At 44.2% G+C, this 24,173-nt stretch overlaps 2 protein-coding genes and 1 non-coding gene across 8 annotated transcripts; all 3 read left to right on the plus strand.

The window, feature by feature from the left end:
* Positions 1-4,196: 4,196 nt before the first annotated feature.
* On the plus strand, positions 4,197-6,219 carry ERG28 (ergosterol biosynthesis protein). Its single transcript, XM_048693251.2, has 3 exons — positions 4,197-4,447; positions 5,371-5,577; positions 5,950-6,219. Exons 1-3 carry the CDS (start codon positions 4,306-4,308, stop codon positions 6,027-6,029), a joined length of 429 nt encoding a protein of 142 aa, XP_048549208.1. The 5' UTR covers positions 4,197-4,305; the 3' UTR covers positions 6,030-6,219.
* A 725-nt stretch (positions 6,220-6,944) lies between these two features.
* On the plus strand, positions 6,945-7,018 carry TRNAT-AGU (transfer RNA threonine (anticodon AGU)). Its single transcript has one exon. It is a non-coding gene; the product is annotated as a tRNA-Thr (tRNA).
* A 3,379-nt stretch (positions 7,019-10,397) lies between these two features.
* On the plus strand, positions 10,398-20,825 carry LOC147986044 (uncharacterized). 6 transcript variants are annotated; one of them, XM_087544422.1, is made up of 3 exons: positions 10,398-11,109; positions 16,775-16,878; positions 16,967-20,825. In XM_087544422.1, exon 3 carries the CDS (start codon positions 18,321-18,323, stop codon positions 20,820-20,822), a length of 2,502 nt encoding a protein of 833 aa, XP_087400548.1. In that variant the 5' UTR covers positions 10,398-11,109; positions 16,775-16,878; positions 16,967-18,320; the 3' UTR covers positions 20,823-20,825. The 6 variants fall into 6 exon arrangements, with proteins under 6 accessions (XP_087400548.1, XP_087400551.1, XP_087400549.1 ...); XM_087544425.1 differs by having other exon boundaries at positions 16,775-16,858; XM_087544423.1 differs by having other exon boundaries at positions 10,979-11,109; positions 15,222-16,878.
* The last annotated feature ends 3,348 nt before the right edge of the window (positions 20,826-24,173 follow it).

Here is a 24,173-nt window from a genome sequence, read left to right on the forward strand (position 1 = left end):
TAATGCACGACCATTCAAAATTTCAATGCACCAAAGGCTCTGGTGAGTGCTTAAACAACTACTTTGTTTCTTCAAACATTAGTTGTTTAGAGCTAATCAGTCTGGAGTGTTGGGTTCCCTGACCAATGATTAACTATGCAATATCATATACTTCCTCCGTTCCTAAATATAAGTCTTTTTAGACATTCCAAATGGACAACAACATACGATATATGTAGACATATTTTAGAGTGTAGGTTCATTCATTTTGCTTCGTATGTAGTCATTTGGTGGAATCTCTAGAAAGACTTGTATTTAGGAACGAAGGGGGTATATGGGATGTGAAAGTACACTTAAATATTGGCAGTAGGATTACCAGAAGTAGTGCTTTCGTTTCCTTCTGCAAACAAATAACACTACTTATAAATCTTTCGCCAACAAATAACAATAATTCTGATGATATTTTGCATTTTTTGCATTGACCTCCGTACAAAAAAGATGATGTGTGTTTGTCCAAGTGAGAGCATACAAGACTGTAACATGATCAACCTGTTTGAAGTTACTGAAACCTGGTAGACAGAGACCATCTTTTTTAATATTTGTTATCGTTCCTAAATACAAGTAGACTGTAACATGATCTGCCAACCATATTTACTTATGCAACTACAATTTCAGTACGTTATGCTTAGTATGTGCCTTTTAGTCGTTCCTTTCTGGGCTGTTCTATGCTTTTAATATTTGTATGGGCTTCATTATGCAACTACAATTTCAGTACGTTATGCTTAGTATGTGCCTTTTAGTCGTTCCTTTCTGGGTTGTTCTATGCTTTTAATATTTGTATGGGCTTCATTATGCAACTACAATTTCAGTACGTTATGCTTAGTATATGCCTTTTAGTCGTTCCTTTCTGGGTTGCTCTATGCTTTTAATATTTGTATGGGCTTCATTATTCATCAGTAATAGTACCCTCTTGTGCAAAACTATAGCCCAAGCTTGTTATTTGAATATACTTGCAGTTTTTTCACATTGATCATTTAAGCCGGGTAGAATTGTAAACTATGGCTCCTTCCAAAAATAAATGGGCTTCTTCTGAAAAAAAAATCGAAATGCTAGGAGAAAAAATGTCGGTAGTGGTTTTCATTATCCAAGAGAGCTGACATAGTTTACTAAAGAATGCGCTTTCGGCCATGCTGAGTTTAGGTTAAGATGAGCACCAAGTTGGTCATGGTCATGTTGAATTGAAGCATACAACAGTGAGGCAAAAAGCGAGTGTGAACGAGGCACTGACTAGATCGATGGATGACTTTATGAAATTGAGTGATGTTTTAAACCATTCCCCGTGATGCCTACCGAGTACTCCCTCAGTTACAAAACACATGTTATCGTTAGTTCAAATTAGAACTAAAACCACTACAAGTATTTTCGGTGAACCTCGTCCAATCCAGTACCATCATGATCAATCATTCAATCTTTTCATCAACTGCAAAAGTTCCCCAGTTATTTTATGTTCTTCTTCTCTCTCCTAAGTCATTTTTATGCCATTTCTTTGCGCTAAGACTTTTGATTAACTACCTATTAAGTGGAGATTGTAACTAATCGCTAGAATAGTTGTTATTTCATTGACATCAATTTATTGTCTCGTGATCAGCGCTATCCATATTTGCTAAAATACCCCTTTCTATATTCACTATGATATCAATTATGTTAATATATAGCTAGAATAGCTGAAACTTGGTTTATTTCGCTTTGCTTGATCTGAGCATATCACACCATGAGAACAGGGTGTTTGTGCGGTCAATGTTTGGCCAACGGGAGGGTAGCTGGAGAGGTATCACATGGTAGCCTACAATGGCTTCACAACTTATGCATGTAATCCAATTTCTATTTTAGACCACAGGCTCCAATATTGTACATTGCGAGCATCACGATAGCCAGTTTAGCTGGAGAGGTTCCAAGGTGATGACTGGGACACCATCAAGATCATTGCCACGACGCTCGGACGGCTGGAAGCTTGGAACCATTGGCGCAACGCCTGGTCGGCACCGTGTCGGTTGGCACGGTGAACTGCATGCAGCAGGAAGAATACATACGTAGATTAGTACTTTCGCCCTTCTGGGTAACCAACAAAGAGCACGTTGGGAAGCTCAAATCTGATGCTCGACGGAATCTGTACATAATACAACTCGCTGCTTCCTGAACGAAGAACTACATAATCACGTTATATTTTTTCTTGATCCAAACAAGGAACCACATATACTTATCCTAACAAAAAAACTAACTAAAACTGGTTTCCCTAAAACTCGTTTTCCAAAATCTGGCATTTAATACTTGTTGTCCAAACAAACACTAAATGTGTGTTGGCTTAATTTATATTCATGTTAATGTTTGGTATACTTAATGTCTCTTTGTTAGTTGTGAGATCACAATGGAGAATCAATATGTTGTAACAAAGTGAGCGGAAATCAGAGTCGGGGAGTAGAATGATGGGTGAAAGTAAATAAATGAATTGTTTTCTGCTGGTTGCTTTTGCTGTTGTTGAGCGGAATATTGAGGGTGACATTGTCACCATGATTTATGATTTTTCATCAAGAAGACGTCCAAAAAATTCAACCCAATTTTGCACTCTCTGCCATAATCTATTATCCACACTGGTTTGATAGTTGTGAACTATAGTGCATGGTGTTTTGGTCCGAATTTGATGCGAGGATGTATTGGTCCAAGATGTGGCAAGAAGCATAAGTGGTGAAAGAATACATTTTTTTGTGGGGAAGTGGTGAAAGAATGCTTGTGACCGTTACGGCATTGAGAACAAAAATTATAAGTCCATGGCTAGAGCTGACAATGCCAGATTAAGGGTGGGTGAAAGAGAATGGCGGTGGGGCACTGAGGCAGGGAGAAATATACCAATTTTTTTAGTGCAAGGAGCGGATAGTTAAGGAAACAGAAAGACTAGGAGGGAAAAAACGGGAGGGAATCAATGGTTTTTTGCTAAATGAATCCAAACCACATACAATCAATTTTGACACATATTTCGAATTAAAACAACCATATGTCAACATATCTATTTTTTATCCCGTGGCAACACACGGGCATTCAACTAGTGCAACTAAAAGTCTAAACTGATGATAAAAGGGTTAGGCAATCCACTTATACACTTAAACACCCCTTCCCACGTGTGTAATTTTTGGATAAATTGCTAGGACTTGAACTGAAGACCTTGGGCTCTCATACCACATTAAGTTTCATGCACTAGCCAAGCGACCAAAAGTACAAATTGATGAAAAGGGCTAGCCAATCCACGTATACACTTCAACAAATACATGTGTATGCATTCTTTAAGAATTCTACACACAATCTCTCTAAGAATTCTTAGAGAGATTGTGTCTAAGAGACTCAACCATAACCAGAAAGCACACATTGCGAATACAGACATTGGAAGTCCGGAACCCAAATTGTCAATACACAACATATATACTTCATGATAGGTTTGGTTTGGTTGTAGTGAAAATCTGTACTCGTGTGTACCCAAGACATGTGTCAGGATCAAGAATACACACACACACATGGATAAGGAGGGAATGATGGATAAGGAGGGACTGATGGAGGGAGGGAGATTGCTTGGTGAGAAGGACAATCTCAACAACCTTGGATGGAAGAAGATGAGGTTGAGGTGGGATGGTCTGGCAAGGCGGAGGAAGACGACGACCGGCGAGGCAAAAGAAGACGTGGCGACAGTCCTATAATAAATACAAATGGCTTTGTCACAACAATAGATGATGACTTTAGGAAAATCACACAAAGATCTATGTAGATTATAATATGATCGTTTTTCATTTTGCGGGTAGTATGATTGAAAGTTTGCAACATTGTTGGCATTTTTCTTCTAATAATATGCAAAGACTATAATATGATTTTTCAAGCGTTTCGCGTGTTCAATATGTAATTAAAGTTCCAGTGAAACTAGTAGAAATATTTCATCGACCATAAGGTGCAAATTTTATCTTTATAGCAACAGCGGTAAAAAAACAACCATTTTTTAGGACTGTCTATTTTTTTTGTTTTTGCGAATTTTAGGAATGTTGTAGACTTGGGCCTCCTGTTGATACTTAGCTGGGCTTTAACACGGGCCCGTACTCATGAGTGAACAAGACTAACATGGGCCGCAACTGTCGCTGTGCATTAACAAGCTGGCTTTGTAGGAAGAGGAAGTTTGTCTCAAAAAAAAATGTAGGAAGAGGAAGTGATTTTGACCAGTTGACTCTTCTTCAGTATTCACGCCCGTAGAGAAGAGGGCAGCATCAGATCGCGGAGGAGGATTTGGAGAGCATGGCGGAGAAGGGCGGGAGGAAGAGCGTGCCGGCGCTCGGGTGGTGGCTAATGCTGGTCGGCTCCCTCCGCCTCGCCTCCGTATGGTTCGGCTTCTTCAACATCTGGGCGCTCCGCGTCGCCGTCTTCTCCCAGACTGAGAGTGCGTCCCCCCTCCCTCCTCCCTCTCTCGCTTGCCCGGATTCGCCGCTCCGCGTGGAGCCTATGGCTGCTTCTCGTTGATCTGTGTGGATTTGTCCGTCTTATGGGGTGGTGTTAGATTGATTATTGCTGCGAATTTACTGTTACTAGTTTGTGTCTGTTTAGGGATCCGCGTTGCGGGAATTGGTAATGTGTAAGTGGGAATTTTACTCTCTGTTTAGTGACCTAGTATGACCTAAGCTTTGGGAGTGGGGGTCTGGACTCTGGAGTAGCTGCATCTGTGGTTGACTGGGGATTTGGTGATTTGAAGAGACGCGTGCAATAGCAGATTAGCAGAGTTAAGAGGGTTGACTTATGTATAGACGACGTCTTGTGGTTATGTCCTGAATAGAAGTCATCATCATCATGACGATGCAAATCAGAAAGAAAGTGGATGCGTAGTAAATTGCCGAAAATTTGTGCCTCAAGAAGCATTAAGATTAAGTGGGTGGATCTTTGACACTTATTTTGGATCTAAGACGGCCCACATGATAATATGTTGTTATCTTCTGTCATTTGTTGTCAAGAGTTCTTCATTTAGAGTTAAGAGGTGCAATAGGGGTTGACTTATATAGATGGTGTCTTGTGGTTATATCCTGAATAAAAGTCATCTTCATGATGACGGCGCAAGTCAAAAAGTGGATGCATAGTAAATTGCTAAATAGTTGTTCCTCAAGAAGAATCAGTATTAAGTGGGTGGATCTTTGAAATTATGAACCTAACAGCTATATAAATGACTTTGTTGTCGCTTTAAGATTGCCCTGTATGTTGTTATCTTCTGCATTTTGTTTTTCAAGAGTTGTTCATTTGAGATACTCCTTAATATCTTAACCTTACTACGATCATCATGGAGCTAATAACATTCATTTGTTCTTTTGCATGCAGTGACTGAAATACATGGTCGTACTTTTGGGGTCTGGACACTCCTAACCTGTACACTGTGTTTTCTGTGTGCATTCAACCTAGAAAACAAGCCTCTGTATATAGCCACCTTCCTGTCATTCATCTATGCTCTCGGTCACTTTCTCACGGAGTACTTGATATATCATACCATGGCTGCAGCAAATCTTAGCACTGTTGGCTTCTTTGCAGGTACTGTATCTTTACTTGAATACCTTTGTCACCTACTAGTTCGTCTGTAACATTATAAGATTTGAGTTTTAGCTACTGGCACTTATAACAGTTAGATAAGTAACCTGGTGCTACTGTAGAGCACCCAATCTAGAGAATGATGCTACAAGTTCTGCCATGTAAGAGCTAGTTTTGTATGCTTGCATGTAGCTAGTTTTTCTACGTTATCTGAGAATGTACTTCCACTTCAGTTCTGCTCAAATGGCCAAATGGCCTCTAAGGTGGTATTGCAGTCTGTTATGTTAATGACTGATGGAGAACAAATAATGCATTCCTAAGTTTATTTTATTTGTTTAATCTTTCTGAGTGACTCACCTGTTCATGTTTGCCTAGGGACATCAATTGTATGGATGCTGCTTCAGTGGAATTCTCATGGGGATTCGCGTGGTTCCCATGCTGTCAAGCAGTCGTGAGTGGCATATGCACACCAGGGGAAGGAGCCTCTCAGATATTTTCTGTTTAATTTTTCCTACAGTTGCATTGTTTTGGTTCCAACACTTGTTCTCTATTCATCTGTGGAAATCTGAACTTTATGAGCTGTAACAAACTAACACATTTTTTGAGAGGGATCAATATGAGCACTGAAAAAAAAACTTGTTTGTATGTTTTGAACGCATGCGTTGATCTTAGTGATCCATCCTGTGTTCTACAGTATGTGAACCTAATATTTTCCTGAACTCTTGCCATATAACCGGAGGAACAAGAATGGTATGCGTGAATATATTGGGAACACCAATATGCTAGACGAGCATATCGAAAATAGCAGTGCTTTGGTCCTGGTTGTTTTTGTTCGCTTGGTGATATGGTAGATGATGCTTTTGTCGTTCTAGTTATGCATGTTGTTTTGTACCACCCTCCGTCCCATAATATAAAAGCGTTTTTGACACTAGCAAGAACAAATTGGATTGATTTTCGATAAATCGAATTCAGTTAAGATAGGGCAAATTCAGATAGCAATTTTCTGAGCCGTATGAGGTAGGAAATTCTCTAGTACGGTTCTAAGGGAAGGAAATTCCTATTCCGACAGAAGAGAACAGGCCATTCTACAGGGTGATTCAGAAATTGCGGAAGCTTGGTTTAATCAAGCTGCTGAATATTGGAAACAAGTGGTGTTAAAAACGTTCTTATATTACGGGACGAAGGGAGTATATTCATGATTCAGATCTAGTGAAATGTTAGACGTTCCAATAACTGGAATGTAGAGCATTCGCAAAAAAAAAAACTGGAATGTACAACAGTTTATTTTTGATTGAGATGCAGCCCTATGTTTGTTGCTGTCTGGTACATTTTGCACCTACAACGAACGCAGAAGTAAACCATATCAGCAAGCTTTCATAGCTCAGTTGGTTAGAGCACCCGTTTAGTAAGCGGGAGGTCTTGAGTTCAACTCTCAATGAAAGCATTTTTTTTATTCAATTTTTTTCTTCCTTCACTTATTTTGTCTTCCCTTCATCCTCATCAAAATCCATACACATCTAATTCAATTTTTTTTGCTTCCTTCATTTGTTTTGTCTCCTTTTCACCCTCATCAAAATCCACACACAACCAAAGAATTCTTTTTATTCAATCTTTATTTGCTCCTTCCACTTATTTTGTTTTCCTACACACATCTAGTTCAATCCTGTTTTTCTTTCTCCACTTGTTTTGTCTTCCTTTCGCCCTCATTAAAATCCACACACATCCAGTTCAATATTTTTTCTTTCTCCACTTATTTTGTCTCCCCCGTCCTCATCAAAATCCACACACATCTAGTTCAATTTTTTTGCTTCCTCCACTTGTTTTGTCTCCTTTTCACCCTCATCAAAATCCACACACAATCAGAGAATTCTTTTTATTCAATCTTTATTTGCTCCCTCCACTTATTTTGTCTCCCCTCCCCCCTCATCAAAATCCACACACATCTAGCTCAATCTTTTTTTGCTTCCTGCACTTGTTTTGTCTCCCCTTCGCCCTCATCAAAATTCACACACATCCAGTTCAATCTTTTTTTTTGCTTCCTCCACTTGTTTTGTCTCCCCTTCGTCCTCATCAAAATCCACACATCATCCAGTTCAATCTTTTTTTTGCTTCCTCCACTTGTTTTGTCTCCCCTTCGCCCTCATCAAAATCCACACACATTCAGAGCATTCTTTTTATTCAATTTTTTTTTGCTTCCTCCACTTATTTTGTCTTCCCTTCGCCCTCATCAAAATCCACACACATCCAGTTCAATCTTTTTTTTGCTTCCTCCACTTGTTTTGTCTCCCCTTCGCCCTCATCAAAATTAAAGCATTCTTTTTATTTAATCTTTTTTGCTTCCTTCACTTATTTTGTCTCCCCTCCGCCCTCATCAAAATCCACACACATCTAGTTCATTTTTTTGCTTCCTCCACTTGTTTTGTCTTCCCTTCGCCCTCATCAAAATCCACACACATTCAGAGCATTCTTTTTATTCAATCTTTTTTTTGCTCCCTCCACTTATTTTGTCTCCCCTCCGCCCTCATCAAAATCGACACACATCCAGTTCAACCTTTTTTTGCTTCCTCCACTTGTTTTGTCTCCCCTTCGCCCTCATCAAAATCCACACACATCCAGTTCAATCTTTTTTTTGCTTCCTTCACTTGTTTTGTCTCCCATTCGCCCTTATCAAAATCCACACACATCCAGAGCATTCTTTTTATTCAATCTTTTTTTCTTCCTCCACTTATTTTGTCTCCCCTTCGCCCTCATCAAAATCCACACACATCCAGTTCAATCTTTTTTTTGCTTCCTCCACTTGTTTTGTCTCCCCTTCGCCCTCATCAAAATGAAAGCATTCTTTTTATTCAATCCTTTTTGCTTCCTTCACTTATTTTGTCTCCCCTCCGCCCTCATCAAAATCCACACACATCTAGTTCATTTTTTGCTTCCTCCACTTGTTTTGTCTCCCCTTCGCCCTCATCAAAATCCACACACATCCAGAGCATTCTTTTTATTCAATCTTTTTTTGCTCCCTCCACTTATTTTGTCTCCCCTCCGTCCTCATCAAAATCCACACACATCCAGTTCAATCTTTTTTTGCTTCCTCCACTTGTTTTGTCTCCCCTTCACCCTCATCAAAATTCACACACATCCAGTTCAATCTTTTTTTGCTTCCTCCACTTGTTTTGTCTCCCCTCCGCCCTCATCAAAATCCACACACATCCAGAGCATTCTTTTTATTCATCTTTTTTTGCTTCCTCCACTTATTTTGTCCTCATCAAAATCCACACACATCCAGTTCAATCTTTTTTTTTGCTTCCTCCACTTTTTTTGTCTCCCCTTCACCCTCATCAAAATCCACACACATCCAGCCATGCAACTCTGAATGAAAGCATTCTTTTTTATTCAATCTTTTTTTTGCTTCCTCCACTTGTCTTCCCTTCGTCATCAAAATCCACACACATCCAGCGAGGCACCGACTGAACCCACCACGGAGCTTCTCTGCCCGTCCTCATGGCCGACGGCGATGGTTGCTCCCTCCCTCTCCCCCTCCCAATTGGCTCCCTATTCCTCGGGTTTGACGGTGGCTCCTCGTCGGAGATTTAAGGAGGAGGAGGTTCGCATGATGGTGGTGTCCTCGTCGGAGATTAAGGAGGAGGAGGTGCGCCTGACGGTGGGTGCTTCACGCGCCGGCAAGTCGTCCTCGCCGGCGGGGGGCGCGGAGGAGGTTCGCAAGACGGCGAAGAAGGTGGAGGAGGTTATTTGGAACGCGATGGCGAAGGGGAGACAAAACAAGTGGAGGAAGCAAAAAAAAATGAACTAGATGTGTGTGGATTTTGATGAGGGCGGAGGGGAGACAAAATAAGTGAAGGAAGTAAAAAAAAGATTGAATAAAAAGAATGCTTTCATCAAAATCCACACACATCCAGTTCAATCTTTTTTTGTTTCCTCCACTTGTTTTGTCTCCCCTTCGCCCTCATCAAAATCCACACACATCCAGTTCAATCTTTTTTTGCTTCCTCCACTTGTTTTGTCTCCCCTTCGCCCTTATCAAAATCCACACACATCCAGAGCATTCTTTTTATTCAATCTTTTTTTGCTTCCTCCACTTATTTTGTCTCCCCTTCGCCCTCATCAAAATCCACACACATTCAGTTCAATCTTTTTTTTGCTTCCTCCACTTGTTTTGTCTCCCCTTCACCCTCATCAAAATCCACACACATCCAGCCAGGCAACTCAGAATGAAAGCATTCTTTTTTATTCAATCTTTTTTTTTGCTTCCTCCACTTGTCTCCCCTTCGTCATCAAAATCCACACACATCCAGCGAGGCACCGACTGAACCCACCACGGAGCTTCTCTGCCCGTTCTCATGGCCGACGGCGATGGTTGCTCCCTCCCTCTCCCCCTCCCAAATGGCTCCCTATTCCTCAGGTTTGACGGTGGCTCCTCGTCGGAGATTTAAGGAGGAGGAGGTTCGCATGATGGTGGTGTCCTCGTCGGAGATTAAGGAGGAGGAGGTGCGCCTGACGGTGGGTGCTTCACGCGCCGGCAAGTCGTCCTCGCCGGCGGGGGGCGCGGAGGAGGTTCGCAAGACGGCGAAGAAGGTGGAGGAGGTTGTTTGGAACGCGGTGGCGAAGGGGAGACAAAACAAGTGGAGGAAGCAAAAATATTGAACTAGATGTGTGTGGATTTTGATGAGGGCGGAGGGGAGACAAAATAAGTGAAGGAAGCAAAAAAAGATTGAATAAAAAGAATGCTTTCATCAAAATCCACACACATCCAGTTTAATCTTTTTTTTGCTTCCTCCACTTGTTTTGTCTCCCCTTCGCCCTCATCAAAATCCACACACATCCAGTTCAATCTTTTTTTTGCTTCCTCCACTTGTTTTGTCTCCACTTCGCCCTCATCAAAATCCACACACATCCAGAGCATTCTTTTTATTCAATCTTTTTTTTGCTTCCTCCACTTATTTTTTCTCCCCTTCGCCCTCATCAAAATCCACACATATCCAGTTCAATCTTTTGTTTGCTTCCTCCACTTGTTTTGTCTCCCCTTCACCCTCATCAAAATCCACACACATCCAGCCAGACAACTCTGAATGAAAGCATTCTTTTTTATTCAATCTTTTTTTTGCTTCCTCCACTTGTCTCCCCTTCGTCATCAAAATCCACACACATCCAGCGAGGCACCGACTGAACCCACCATGGAGCTTCTCTGCCCGTTCTCATGGCCGACGGCGATGGTTGCTCCCTCCCTCTCCCCCTCCCAAATGGCTCCCTATTCCTCGGGTTTGACGGTGGCTCCTCGTCGGAGATTTAAGGAGGAGGAGGTTCGCATGATGGTGGTATCCTCGTCGGAGATTAAGGAGGAGGAGGTGCGCCTGACGGTGGGTGCTTCACGCGCCGGCAAGTCGTCCTCGCCGGCGGGGGGCGCGGAGGAGGTTCGCAAGACGGCGAAGAAGGTGGAGGAGGTTGTTTGGAACGCGGTGTTCGCACTACTTGCCCGCAGGTTCTCGCTATCGGGGCTCACCACGCCGTCGGCGTTCGTGATTGGTAAGTATTGTAATATCGCGCCTACTTGTTCCATCTTCTCTCTCACATCAGTAGGCGTAGGCATCAGTCACTAACTTTCACTAATCAGTAGTACTGTAACTCACTCCTCCTCCTGAAGAGGTACCGACATCGTGTGAAGACGACGATTGTGCTCCTGTCCATAGAAGCGCTGATGACCTCGCTCACGGTTGCTTCCTTCAACGCCACCCGGTTTGGTATGCAGTGACGGAGCTATGTTGGGCTAGGCGGAGGGGGGCACTGCCCCCCCCCCCAGCCTTTGATCAATTTCTGAAGATTTTTTTAGGGAGACTTGGATTAGAACATTTTTAGCATTTGCCCCCCCCCCCCAAACACTGACTTTTTTAGTAGTGTATTGCCGCCGGGCATCTAGTCAAAGGTCACGATTCAGCGTCAGAGCCACTTTCATCGTCTTGACTATCCCTGCCCTTCTTGCGTTATTGCTTGTAGAGGCGATTCTAAGTCCGTTGTTTATTCTTTTCCTGCCAGCTAGGTCTCTCACACTAACATGTTTGATGGTAGATAGTAGCGCCCACGATGAAGACCGTTTGATTCTTTTCTTACGTGATGACGGTTTGGACGAATTACTGCCTCCTGAAAGAGACCAAGAGAATGATCGGCGAAGGTGGTGCCGACGGCCGTGCATCTTCACGGGTTCCTGCTGTAGGGATTCGTAGGGCAGACGGCCTTCTTGCTGTCCAAGCTGCAGGAGTAGCTAGGTTAATGTGCAAGTGGGATCTTAGTAATGGGAAACGCTTTGTATCTGCAGCCCCCCAGCCTTTGATCAATTTCTGAAGATTTTTTTTACAGAGACTTAGATTAGAACAATTTTAGCATTTGCCCCCCAAACACTGACTTTTTTAGTAGTGTATTGCCGCCGGGAATCTAGTCAAAGGTCACGATTCAGCGTCAGAGCCACTTTCATCGTCTCGACTATCCCTGCCCTTCTTGCGTTATTGCTCGTAGAGGCGTTTCTAAGTCCGTTGTTTATTCTTCTCCTGCCAGCTAGGTCTCTCGCACTAACATGTTTGATGGTAGATAGTAGCGCCCACGATGAAGACCGTTTGGTTCTTTTCTTACGTGATGACGGGTTGGACGAACTACTGCCTCCTGAAAGAGACCAAGAGAATGATCGGCGAAGGTGGTGCCGACGGCCGTGCATCTTCATGGGTTCCTGCTGTAGGGATTCGTAGGGCAGACGGCCTTCTTGCTGTCCAAGCTGCAGGAGTAGCTAGGTTAATGTGCAAGTGGGATCTTAGTAATGGGAAACGCTTTGTATCTGCGCGGGGGGGGGGGGGGGGGGGGCACTGCCCCCCAGCCTTTGATCAATTTCTGAAGAATTTTTTTAGGGTGACTTATATTAGAACATTTTTAGCATTTGCCCCCCCAAAGACGGCCTTCTTGCTGTCCAAGCTGCAGGAGTAGGTAGGTTAATGTGCAAGTGGGATTTTAGTAATGGGAAACGCTTTGTATCTGTAGTCTGATAAGAACTCAAAGTAACGGAAATCCGGTGCTCCATATTTGTCCATCCTTTGTAATTAATTAAGGAAATAAAAAAATTCCTAGCTTCAAAATTTCATGCTTCCACCTAACACAAATAATGCACACTTTTGAATATCCTAAATACTGCTCTCTTTGTAAACAAATATAAGAGTGTTTAGATCAGTACGCTCTTATATCTTTGAATATTATGATACTTAAAGGAAACAAAAACAAAAACATTTCATAGCTCAGTTGGTTAGAGCACCCGTTTAGCGGGAGGTCTTGATTTTTCAACTCTCAATAAAAGCATATTCCTTTGAGAAAAGTATATTTTTAGTCCCTCAACTTTTGATAGAGTCTAGATTTGGTCCTTTAACTATGAAACTGGACAAGTTGCACCTATAATTCTTCAAACCGGTCAAGTTTCGTCCCTTAATCTGAAAGAAGCGGTATCCATGCCGAGTCAACATGGTTTTGACCAGTCATTGTTCACTGGGCAGTATCTCTCTCTCTCTCTCTTCTTTGTCCCTCTCATGGCATTTTGACGAGCACTTGCAGCGAGCCTGCATTTCCATCACCTCGTTGGCTGCACTTGCACCCCCTGCCATCGGAGCCCAGCCACAACGCCTCCGTGGCAACCGGCGGCTCTGCATGCAGGGCGCTTGCATCATTCAGGGGAGCAACCAACCAACGACACGGTGTCTAGTAGGACGACAGATGGTGGTTGCGTGCGGATAGACCGTGGCGGGGCGCAGCTCACGCGGCTACGCGAAGCATGGAGGCTACAGAAGCGTGTGAAGTATGGTCGACATGGCATAAGCGAGCGTGGCAAGGTCATCGGCGAGATGTGCCGGTGCTCATCGACTGGCCCCGATCGCACGTTGCTCTGGACGATGCGTCTAGCTGATCGATTCGCCCACCCTCTTGGACATGCACGTACATGACCTTTATCGTTTCGATCCGTTCTGGCAACAATAGACGAGTAGCACACATACTCTACGCATGTCATGAGTTATTGCATGCGCACAAAAACTTGCCGTCCATGTTCATGTTGAAGGGAGTGACTATTGAGCCGTGCGCAAGCTCCATGGCGCTTCGTCATTGTCCATTCCTGCGGCCTGGCCAGAGTGGCGCGTGGTGCGCTCAGCCAGAACTATCGATGTGGCTACCGGTGCACGTGTGTGGGATCCGGCAGGACCAGCAGCATCCGCACCGCAGGGGACAAGCCCCAGTCAGCCCGAGATGAGCTTGACCGTTGTGGGGACCATGGCACCACGGTGACTCGCTCGCCCCGGCGAGTCGCGTGAATTAGGCAGTGACGACCCACGCCTCGCTGGCTTCTTCTGCACACACACCGTGAAGGTGGCGAGGACAGGTGCCATGGCGGCGGAGGGACGCGTCGTGGGCGTGGAGATGGCTATGTCGCTGCTGCCTGTTAGCATGGAGGTGTTCCGGAGGACCATGCCGCCACAGGCACCTCGCGCTACTGCAGAAGAGCTCCACTCCGGCCCTGCCAGTATGCCGGTTGCTCGTGGCGCTCTGTGCAGCTCCTACCCTGCATTTACGCCTTCGTGTTGTCTCCGGTGCCGGTGGCGCCGCAGGCGGACGCCAATTGCTCGACCAAATGTTGGGAGAGATAGGATGAGAGAGAGGGAAAGATTACCACATGGGCGTTGACCGGTCAAAACCATGCTGAGTTAGCAAAAAAAGCTGCTTTTGCTGAGTCAAGGGACGAAACTTGGGCGGTTTGAAGAGTTCTTTTTTGAATGTTGATAGTTCCAAATTCATTGACTAGAAGAAAGAAGATTGGTCCAGTTAACGAGGAAAACCAGACAAAAAACCATACAAACGACGCCTTTCGGCATACACCACACACACAACACACACATCCTCACGGCTCACGAGCCACGGGTCCCACTGACTGGATTCACCTCCAGGACGATGCTCCCAAGAGAGAACGCGACGCTGAATAGCGCCGCCATCATCCGATCTAAACTAGATTAAGAGTTTCCCCCGGAGCATGTCGGAAAAGGCAAGGTGAGAGCAGCTACATCGATGCCTCCAACGAAGGAGCAACGCTTGAGAGCGCCACCATCGACGACTCCGGCCGCAACCAGAGTACGACTTTTGCCGGCAGTCTCACCTACATAGCCCGAACCTAGAATTCGATCAACCTACATACCGAACCACTATCCCTGCCTCCACAGCCAACCGCACCTCCCCGGCGGGCACGACGTGCTTCCAACCTTGCATCCGCAATACCCACTGAACGGAGGATGCAACCCCTAGCGGCGCCATTCGTCTCCCATCGAAAGAATGCAACCAAGCACAATGCCATTCGTCTCCCCGAGGATGCAACACCCGCCGGCCATTCGTCTCCCGACGACGAAGGATGCAACGCCCGCGGCGGGGCCATTCCTCTCCCTCCAGTCACCAAACCACTACGTTGTCGACGTCTTAACCAGCGAATCATTATCTGAGACCGAGGAATGCCAAACCGATGAGTTTGATCCTCCGTCAGAGGTTTGAGTACTTCACAACTTGTCGTTGTCATCAAGAGATTGAACATGCCAAGCAAAGTTTTCGGCTGGTTTAACACAGAAATTATTCAGGTGCGCGCGTTGATAGAAGGCCAGTTCATGTCCATGAGGGGACATGCTGAGAGATGCGGCCTGCCGATACCTCCGAACCGGATCATAGCAACCGGTGGCGCATCGTCGAACCAGGACATTCTCAAGACGATGGCGTCCGTTTTTGGCTGTCCGGTTTACACTGTTCAGAGACTAGGTATGTGCAAGAGATCTTTTTTTTTCTTTTCAAAAAGGAGGTATACCCCCGGTCTCTGCATCTCTTGATGCACACAGCCATTTATTAAAAAGTATCTCAAAGGTTCCAAATGGAGGTCTCAAAAATAAACAAAGGTCGTACTAAGCCAAGAAAAGCCACAAGCGGCCAAAAATGAAAATCACAACCGGCGCCAGAAAGACTAGGAGACTAAACGTCAATCCTATTATTGGACCGCCATCCAAACCGGTTGTAAGTATCCCGTGCAACCATCTCCCATCGGTTGCACCCAATATCCATATGCTCCCTGTGGTCCGCACGACTGAGTAATGACCACGTATGGATCCAAGTAGACGCTCTGAAGATGACCTGCAAAAAGTTGGTAATGGTTTGTCTGTTAAATGTAACGTCATTGCGAGAATTTCATAGAGACCAAAGTAATGCACATGCTCCCACTCGGATATGTGCCGCGGACTTTGGCTCCACTCCAGTCAACCAGTTATCAAACAAATGTGATATCGTGCGAGGTGGAGTGATGTTGAATGTAACATGGATAGTTCTCCAAAGCAGTTTAGCAAGTGGACATTTGATAAATAGATGTTCTATTGTTTCATCCTGATCACAAAAGCAGCATCTTTTACTTCCTTCCCACTTACACTTAACTAAGTTATCTTTAGTAAGAATGACACCCTTATGCACAAACCACATAAAAACTTTTATCTTCAAGGGCACCTTAACTTTCCAAATATGAACCGTCCTCGGGATGGTCCCGGTATTGATCAAATCCATGTACATGGATTTAACCGAGAAGACCCCTGAGCTGGAAAGCTTCCACTGCAAAGTGTCTGGTACATCCGAAAGGTTAACCTCCATTAACCTGCGCACAAGATGTATCCATCTAGTCCAACAGTCGCCAATAACAGACCGTCTAAACTGTATGTTAAGCGGGATAGTACCCAGCACTGTAGCAACGGAAACCTCTTTCCGTTGCGCAATGTTGTAAAGGGAAGGATACTGTAAGGCCAGCGGCGAATCTCCTAACCAAGTATCCTCCCAAAATTGAGTATCCCGTCCATTCCCGATGATAAATTTAATCCTGTTAAAGAATGCCACTTTCGTCCTCATAATCCCTTTCCAGAATGGTGAGTCAGTCGCTTTTGCCGTAACCTGGGCTAGTGTTTTGGCATAGAGATATTTGTTACGCAATAACTGATCCCAAACTCCATCACTTTCTGTGCATAATCGGTACAGCCATTTGCTTAGTAAGCACCTATTTTTCACCTCTAAGTTTTCAATTCCCAATCCTCCCTGGTCCTTTGGTCTACAAATAACATCCCACTTTGCCAAACGATACTTATTTTTGTTCTCATCAATTTTCCAGAAGAATCTAGGTCGATAAAAGTTCAATCTTTTCCGTACCGCAACCGGGACTTCAAAGAAAGAGAGGAGAAACATGGGCATACTTGTGAGTACAAAATTAATAATGTAGGTGCATCTAGTGCCACCCCTAGTTGGTTTTGGAGTATTGACGACAAACCTAGTTGAGGGACTAATGCGTTTGTGAGAATTGCAGGATAACACAGGTAGAAGTCCTTCGTTGATTCGGTTTTCCTACCAGAGATGACCCCTAAAAATGTATGAAGACATTTGAAGTCAAAGGTGGTATATGAAGATATTCACATTGAAGACTATGACAAGAGAAGACACCACATGAAGCCTATGGAGCTCGAAGACTTAGATCTTTCGTAGTTCTCTTTCTTTTGTGTTGAGTCATAGGAACCACCGTACTATTAAGTGGGGTCCAAGAGAACGAGTCAGAATGACTGAAGTGATGCTTAAACAAAACCTATGTCTTCGAGTGAAGACTTTGAGAGCGAATCTTGTCCAGAGTCGGGCAAGTCAGCTTTGCTTGGAGCCCAAGTAAAGTTGCCGTGTGAGTTTGAAATCTGACCGTTGGAACACGTGTCAGTTCCTTAGTGACCCAGGGTCATTTCGGACAAATCAGGTCAGGTTGACAAGTGGCTATAAATAGCCCACCCCCTACAACCATAAACGGTTGGCTGCTCAGATTCAGAGTACGGCTTTTGTCGTTTGAGAGCAACCCACCTTGAAGCCTTTGAGAGAGAATTCCTTGCGAGGATAAAGCCCTAACCACCCAGACCCAAAGAGAATTAGGCATCACTTAAGTCTTCTTGTCTGTGTGATCTGAAGACTTATTACACTTGAGGACTGTGCATCCTCCAGCCGGTTAGGCGTCGCGTTCTGAGCATCCAAGAGACATTGTGGATTGCCGGTGAACGAAGTCTGTGAAGGTTTGGGAGTCTACCTTGAAGACTTACCAGAGTGATTGGGCGAGGTCTGTGTGACCTTAGCTCAAGGGGAATACGGTGAGGACTGGGTGTCCTGAGCTGCGTGTTCAGGACTGGGTGTCCGGGACTGTGTGTCCTAAGGTTTAAATACCTAGCCGCCCTAACCAGACGTACAGTTGTCACAACAACTGGAACTGGTCCAACAAATCATTGTCTTCAGCGAGTCACTGGTTTCATCTTCCCTTCCCTTTACTTACTGTTACTCCTTGTGAAGTCATTGTATGTTTGCACTATCTTTTGTCTTCACTGAGTGACTGCGTGTTCTGTGTGGCTTCACAATATCTTCCTACCTGATCCTTACTACATTGCTGCTATTAGTCATTGTGCTTTTACTCTATTGAATACTTGACTATGGCTTGCCTAGTGTAGTCTACCTTCCGCTGCAGGGTAATAGGTTCACTTCTATCGTTTGTCTTCATAACTTCCACGTTTTGAAGACTTTCATAAAAATCGCCTATTCACCCCCCCTCTAGTCGATATAACGCACTTTCAATTGGTATCAGAGCAAGGTGCTCCCTTGTTCTGTGTGATTCGGTTTAACCACCTGGAGTTTTAGCTATGCCGACTGCAGGGATAATTAAAGTCTCCGCTGTGTGCCCTGTCTTCGATGGAACTGAATATCCCTACTGGAAGAATAAGATGCGCATGCATCTTGAAACCATTGACGTCGACCTATGGTATGTCGTCAAGAACGGCGTTCCCAAGGCTGGAGAAGGTGTCACTGCTGCTGATGTCAAGAAGTTCGTTCAACTGGACTCTACTGCCAAGAATATCATCTGTGGTCATCTGACCAAAGGACAGTATGGTCGTGTGAGTGCTTTGGAAACATCTAAACTGGTCTGGGACTGGCTCTCCAAGGACAATGAAGGCGTCTCAACCCAGAGAGATCAGAGAATCAGTGTCCTTCGCAACCTCTTCAACCGCTTCAAGCAAAATGACAATGAGAATGTCCAGCTCACATTTGACCGACTCACTGACATCACAAATGAGATTCAAGCCCTCGGCGCTAGTGAGATCACCAAGCATGAAGTCGTCAAGACACTACTGAGATCACTTGACAGTTCGTTTGACACCCTAGCCCTGATGATTCAAGAACGTCCTGATTTCAAGACACTCGAGCCGTCTGACATACTTGAGAGGCTCAACACACATGAGTTTCAGCTTTCTGAGAAAAGAGATATCTACGGTCCAAACTATGGGCGAACTCGTGCCTTGAAGGCAAAAACTGTCTCCTCATCTGAAGAAGAATCTGACAGCAGTTCTGATGATCCTGAAGACATTGGAAGGGAACTTGCTATGCTTGTCAAGAAGTTCCAAAAATTCACCAAGAAGAAAGGCTTCAGAAAGTCTTCCCGATCAAGCTCAAGGAATAATGAAGCTTCTGCTCACGACTACAAGAAGAAAACATGTCACAAGTGCAAGAAACCTGGCCACTTCATCTCTGAGTGTCCACAGTGGGACAATAAGAACAAAAAGAAGAAGAAGAGCAAGGAATATGACTCTGATGACAAGAAGAAGAAGAAATACTCAAAGTCTTCTTCCAAGTCTTCCTCGAAGTCTTCATCACACAAGAAGAGCTCATCTGGCAAGGCACGTGCGTTTGTTGGCAAGGAAATGGATCCAGAGGAGGAGTCTGCTTCTGAGGAGGCGGAGGTGGAGTCTGAGGAGGAGTCCGATTCAGGCGTCGCAAGTCTGGCTACAGCATACGTTGCCAAGTCCATCTTCAACACTGAAGACAATGACTTCATCACCGACACCGATGCACATGACAAGGACTACTCCGCTTCTACCTACTGCTTCATGGCACGCGGTGCCAAGGTAAACACACGCACTACTCACTATCAAACATCTAGTGACGATGACTCTGATTGTGGTTCAAAACCCAGCTACAAAACACTTGCTAAAATTGCAACTGAACAACAGGAAGCTATGGAACATATTCAAAAACTGTTAGACAAAAGCGATGATCTGTTAGGTGCTGAAATGACTCGATCTAAATCCTTAATTGAAGACATAAAAAATCTTCACGTTAAGTATGAGGAACTTGAAAGTCGTCATGAAACTCTCTCAACAACTCATGAAAAGCTTTCCTACGATTATCTTCAAAGGAAGCAAGATCTTGAGAAATTAAGAGCGGCTCATGAAGATCTTCAAAAAGAAAACGAGTCACTTCGCGCCAAACAGATCAGTTCCGCTCAGGAAGGATTTGAACCACCATGTCTTAAATGCATTGAGCGTGATAATGCTACTTCTGTTGCTGAATGTTCTACTGCTACTACTGTTGCAATATCTTCAACTGTTGATGTGGTAACTAACCCCTCTGCTGAGGATACCACTGCTATTGCTGATGAGAATGCTAGGTTGAAGACATTGCTTGAAACAGGGATGTACAAAAGTCTTAAAGGGCATCAGACACTATGTGATGTCCTCAAAAAGCAGATTCTGAACCGAAACCCGAGGAAAGAGGGTGTTGGGTTCGTAAGGAAAATGAATGCTGATGGCTCTTACTGGAAACCTGAGCAGTACCCCAAAACCACGTGGGTTGCTGCAAAGGAACCTTCAGCAGATCCATCCAATCTATCTGGCTTCACTTGTGCTAACACCATTATCATTGATGAATCCCTTGATGCAAACTATAAACTGTTTAGGAATCAGAATGGTGAAGTGTTTGCCAGGTACATTGGTACTAACTGCAGGAATGGACCGCCTATGAAGAAGATCTGGGTTCCGAAAAGGTGTCTGGAGAATCTTCCTATGAATGTCATCATGACACCTCACGTGAAGAAGACAAACCTTAGACCAAAGGCTTCATACGGTCCAAAGGCTTCATACAGACAGAGGACTCACCTGAGTCGCACTAACGCAAATGTTTTGCAGGGAAACCATACTCAGGCATATGAATATGAGAGCGGTTCATCAAACCGCCATGTTCATAAGACCAAGAACTATTCTGCTTATTCTTATGAGTACTATTATCCGCCTGCAAGACTGTTTGCTAGGGCTCCAAAGCCAAAGTTCTCAGATGCTGCACTTAGACTTATTGCTTCTAACCACCCTTGAAGATGTGGGTGGCTAAGAAAGCTTAACTCTCTTTTGCAGGGAAGGGTCTCCAGCAGAAAACCAAAATCGTCTGACGCTATTGCTGGGGACCTTAAACATCTTGTAGGGCGCAAGATCAAATGCCCGAATGGTCTTACTATGTACTTCGTTCCTGAATCACTTGCTACTCTCCCTATTAGTCCTAATCTGGATCTAAGCTTTCATAACCCACTGGTTCGTCAAATGTTTTTGCTTCACAATGCTCTTGGTGAAGCCTATCCCCCTAACTGCACTGTAGGGTACGACACCAGCGTCTTCAGAATGGATTATTGAAAGTGGATGTACAAATCACATGACTGGCAAAAGAAGCCTTCTTATGGACTCAACCTTACGTCCATCCGACAAGAGCCACATCACATTTGCTGACACTGGTAAAAGTAAGGTATTGGATCTAGGTAGAGTTGCAATCTCAAGGGATCAACACATGGATAAAGTCATGCTTGTTGAATCCCTTGGCTTCAACTTAATGTCTGTCTCAATGCTTTGCGATTTAAACATGATCATAATATTTGAAAAATATCGTTGCCTTGTTCTAATGGAATCTGACAAGTCTCTAGTATTTGAAGGGTATCGAAAAGATGATTTGTACGTGGTAGATTTCTCAGCAGGACCACAACTTGCCGTATGTCTTCTAGCAAAAGCTTCAGAATGCTGGCTCTAGCATCGGAGGCTTGGGCATGCTGGCATGAGGAACCTCCACACCCTGGCAAAGAAGAAGCATGTCATAGGCATCGAGGGCGTCAAGTTGAAGAAAGATCACTTATGCGGTGCCTGTGAGGCAGGAAAGATGACGAGGGCCAAACATCCCTCGAAGACAATCATGACCACTACTCGACCCTTCGAACTGCTTCACATGGATCTTTTCGGTCCCACTCATTACTCAACTCTTACTACTACTTCTTGTCTCTATGGCTTTGTCATTGTTGATGATTATTCTAGATATACGTGGATGCACATAATCCTTTACAAGACTGAAGTGCAGGATGTCTTCAGACGCTTCGCCAATCGAGCAATGAACAACTATGGCGCCAAGATAAAGCATATCAGAAGTGACAATGGCACTGAATTCAAGAACACTGGCCTAGATACATATCTTGATACCTTGGGCATCACACATGAATTCTCAGCCCCGTACACGCCACAGCAGAATGGGGTCGTCGAACGCAAGAACAGAACACTCATTGAGATGGCCAGAACGATGCTAGATGAATACAAGACTCCAAGAAAATTCTGGCCTGAAGCCATTGATACTGCATGCCATACAATCAATCGTGTTTATCTTCACAAGCTTCTGAACAAGACATCTTATGAGCTCCTTACTGGCAAGAAGCCAAATGTCAGTTACTTTAGAGTATTTGGCGCCAGGTGCTGGATCAAGGACCCACATCACACCTCAAAGTTTGCACCAAAAGCACATGAGGGTTTTATGCTTGGATATGGAAAGGACTCGCACTCCTACAGAGTCTTCAATCTCTTTCATTACAAAGTGGTTGAAACAGTGGATGTGCGGTTCGATGAGACCAACGGTTCACAAAGAGAGCAACTGCCAAATGTGCTAGATGAAGTTCCATCCAGTGAATCAATCAAGCTAATGGGAACTGGAGAAATTATACCTTCTGAAGCTCATCCTGAAGAAGAACTTATCATCTCAGCACCTGATCAACATGAAGACAATGCTCAGCCTGAAGACATTCCTTCTAACAACGACAATGATCAGCAAGAGCAAAATCTTCGCCCTGTACATCCTCGCGTTGCCAATGAAGTGCAGATTGAAAGAATAATTGATAGCATCAATGCACCCGGTCCACTCACTCGTTCAAGGGCAACTCAGCTGGCAAATTTCTATGGGCACTTCGCATTCGTCTCAATAACAGAACCCAAGAAAGTTGAAGAAGCCTTCATGGAACCTGAATGGATTCAAGCTATGCAAGAAGAGCTTCAACAGTTTGAGCTGAATAATGTATGGGAACTGGTTAAGCGTCCTGATCCACGGAAGCATAATATAATAGGCACCAAATGGATATACCGCAACAAGCAAGATGAGCATGGTCAAGTTGTCAGAAACAAAGCTCGTCTCGTTGCTCAAGGATATACTCAAGTGGAAGGCATTGACTTCGATGAAACATTTGCTCCTGTGGCTAGACTTGAAGCCATACGCATACTGCTGGCCTATGCAAATCATCATAACATACTTCTATATCAAATGGATGTGAAGAGTGCTTTTCTCAATGGCAAGATTGAAGAAGAAGTGTATGTTGCACAACCGCCTGACTTTGAAGATCCAAAACATCCTGACATGGTATACAAGCTCAACAAGGCACTGTATGGCCTCAAACAAGCCCCTCGGGCCTGGTATGACACACTCAAATACTTCCTGAAGAGCAAAGGCTTCATACCTGGTTCTCTCGACCCCACTCTCTTCACGAAGACATATGATGGTGAACTGTTTGTGTGCCAAATATATGTGGATGACATTATCTTCGGCTGCACCAATCAGAAGTACAGTGAAGAGTTTGGATATATGATGCAAGAGCAATATCAAATGTCTATGATGGGAGAGCTGAAGTTCTTTCTCGGTCTTCAAATACGACAGCAACACAACGTCATCTTCATATCTCAAGAGAAGTATCTCAAAGATTGCCTGAAGAAGTTCGGTATGCAAGACTGCAAAGGCTTCAAGACGCCAATGCCAGCCAAGCATCATCTGGGTCCTGACGACAATGGTAAAGAGTTCGATCAAAAGGTATACTGCTCCATGATTGGTTCTTTACTTTATCTATGTGCATCTAGGCCAGATATTATGCTTAGTGTTTGCATGTGTGCTCGATTTCAAGCGGCACCAAAGGAGTCGCATCACTTAGCTGTGAAGCGAATTCTTCGATATTTGGCTCACACCCCAACTCTAGGATTATGGTATCCAAAGGGCTCAGAGTTTGATCTGGTTGGATTCTCGGATGCTGATTATGCTGGTGACAAAGTTGATCGCAAGTCTACATCAGGCACATGTCACTTTCTGGGACGATCACTTGTATGTTGGTCTTCAAAGAAGCAGAACTGTGTATCTCTCTCCACTGCTGAATCTGAATACATTGCTGCTGGATCTTGCTGCGCTCAGCTTCTGTGGATGAAGCAAACACTCAAGGACTATGGCATTCATCTGAAGCAAGTGCCACTCTACTGCGACAACGAAAGCACCATCAAGATTGCCAACAACCCAGTTCAGCACTCGAAGACAAAGCACATTGAAATTCGTCATCACTTTCTCAGAGATCATGTTGTGAAGGAAGATATTGATATCATACACGTCAACAC

This window comes from Triticum urartu, chromosome 2A, assembly GCF_056163025.1.
Source record: "Triticum urartu cultivar PI428250 chromosome 2A, HENAU_Tu73, whole genome shotgun sequence".
Lineage (NCBI taxonomy): Eukaryota > Viridiplantae > Streptophyta > Magnoliopsida > Poales > Poaceae > Triticum > Triticum urartu.

What these genes read in the sequence shown, in the direction of transcription:
- ERG28 (XM_048693251.2), top strand. Translation starts at nt 4,306, where the DNA reads ATGGCGGAGAAGGGCGGGAGGAAGAGCGTGCCGGCGCTCGGGTGGTGG. An exon ending in CGTCTTCTCCCAGACTGAGA is followed by an intron (nt 4,448 to 5,370) that starts GTGCGTCCCCCC and finishes TTTTGCATGCAG; the next exon opens with TGACTGAAATACATGGTCGT. An exon ending in CACTGTTGGCTTCTTTGCAG is followed by an intron (nt 5,578 to 5,949) that starts GTACTGTATCTT and finishes ATGTTTGCCTAG; the next exon opens with GGACATCAATTGTATGGATG.
- LOC147986044 (XM_087544422.1), top strand. Translation starts at nt 18,321, where the DNA reads ATGCCGACTGCAGGGATAATTAAAGTCTCCGCTGTGTGCCCTGTCTTC.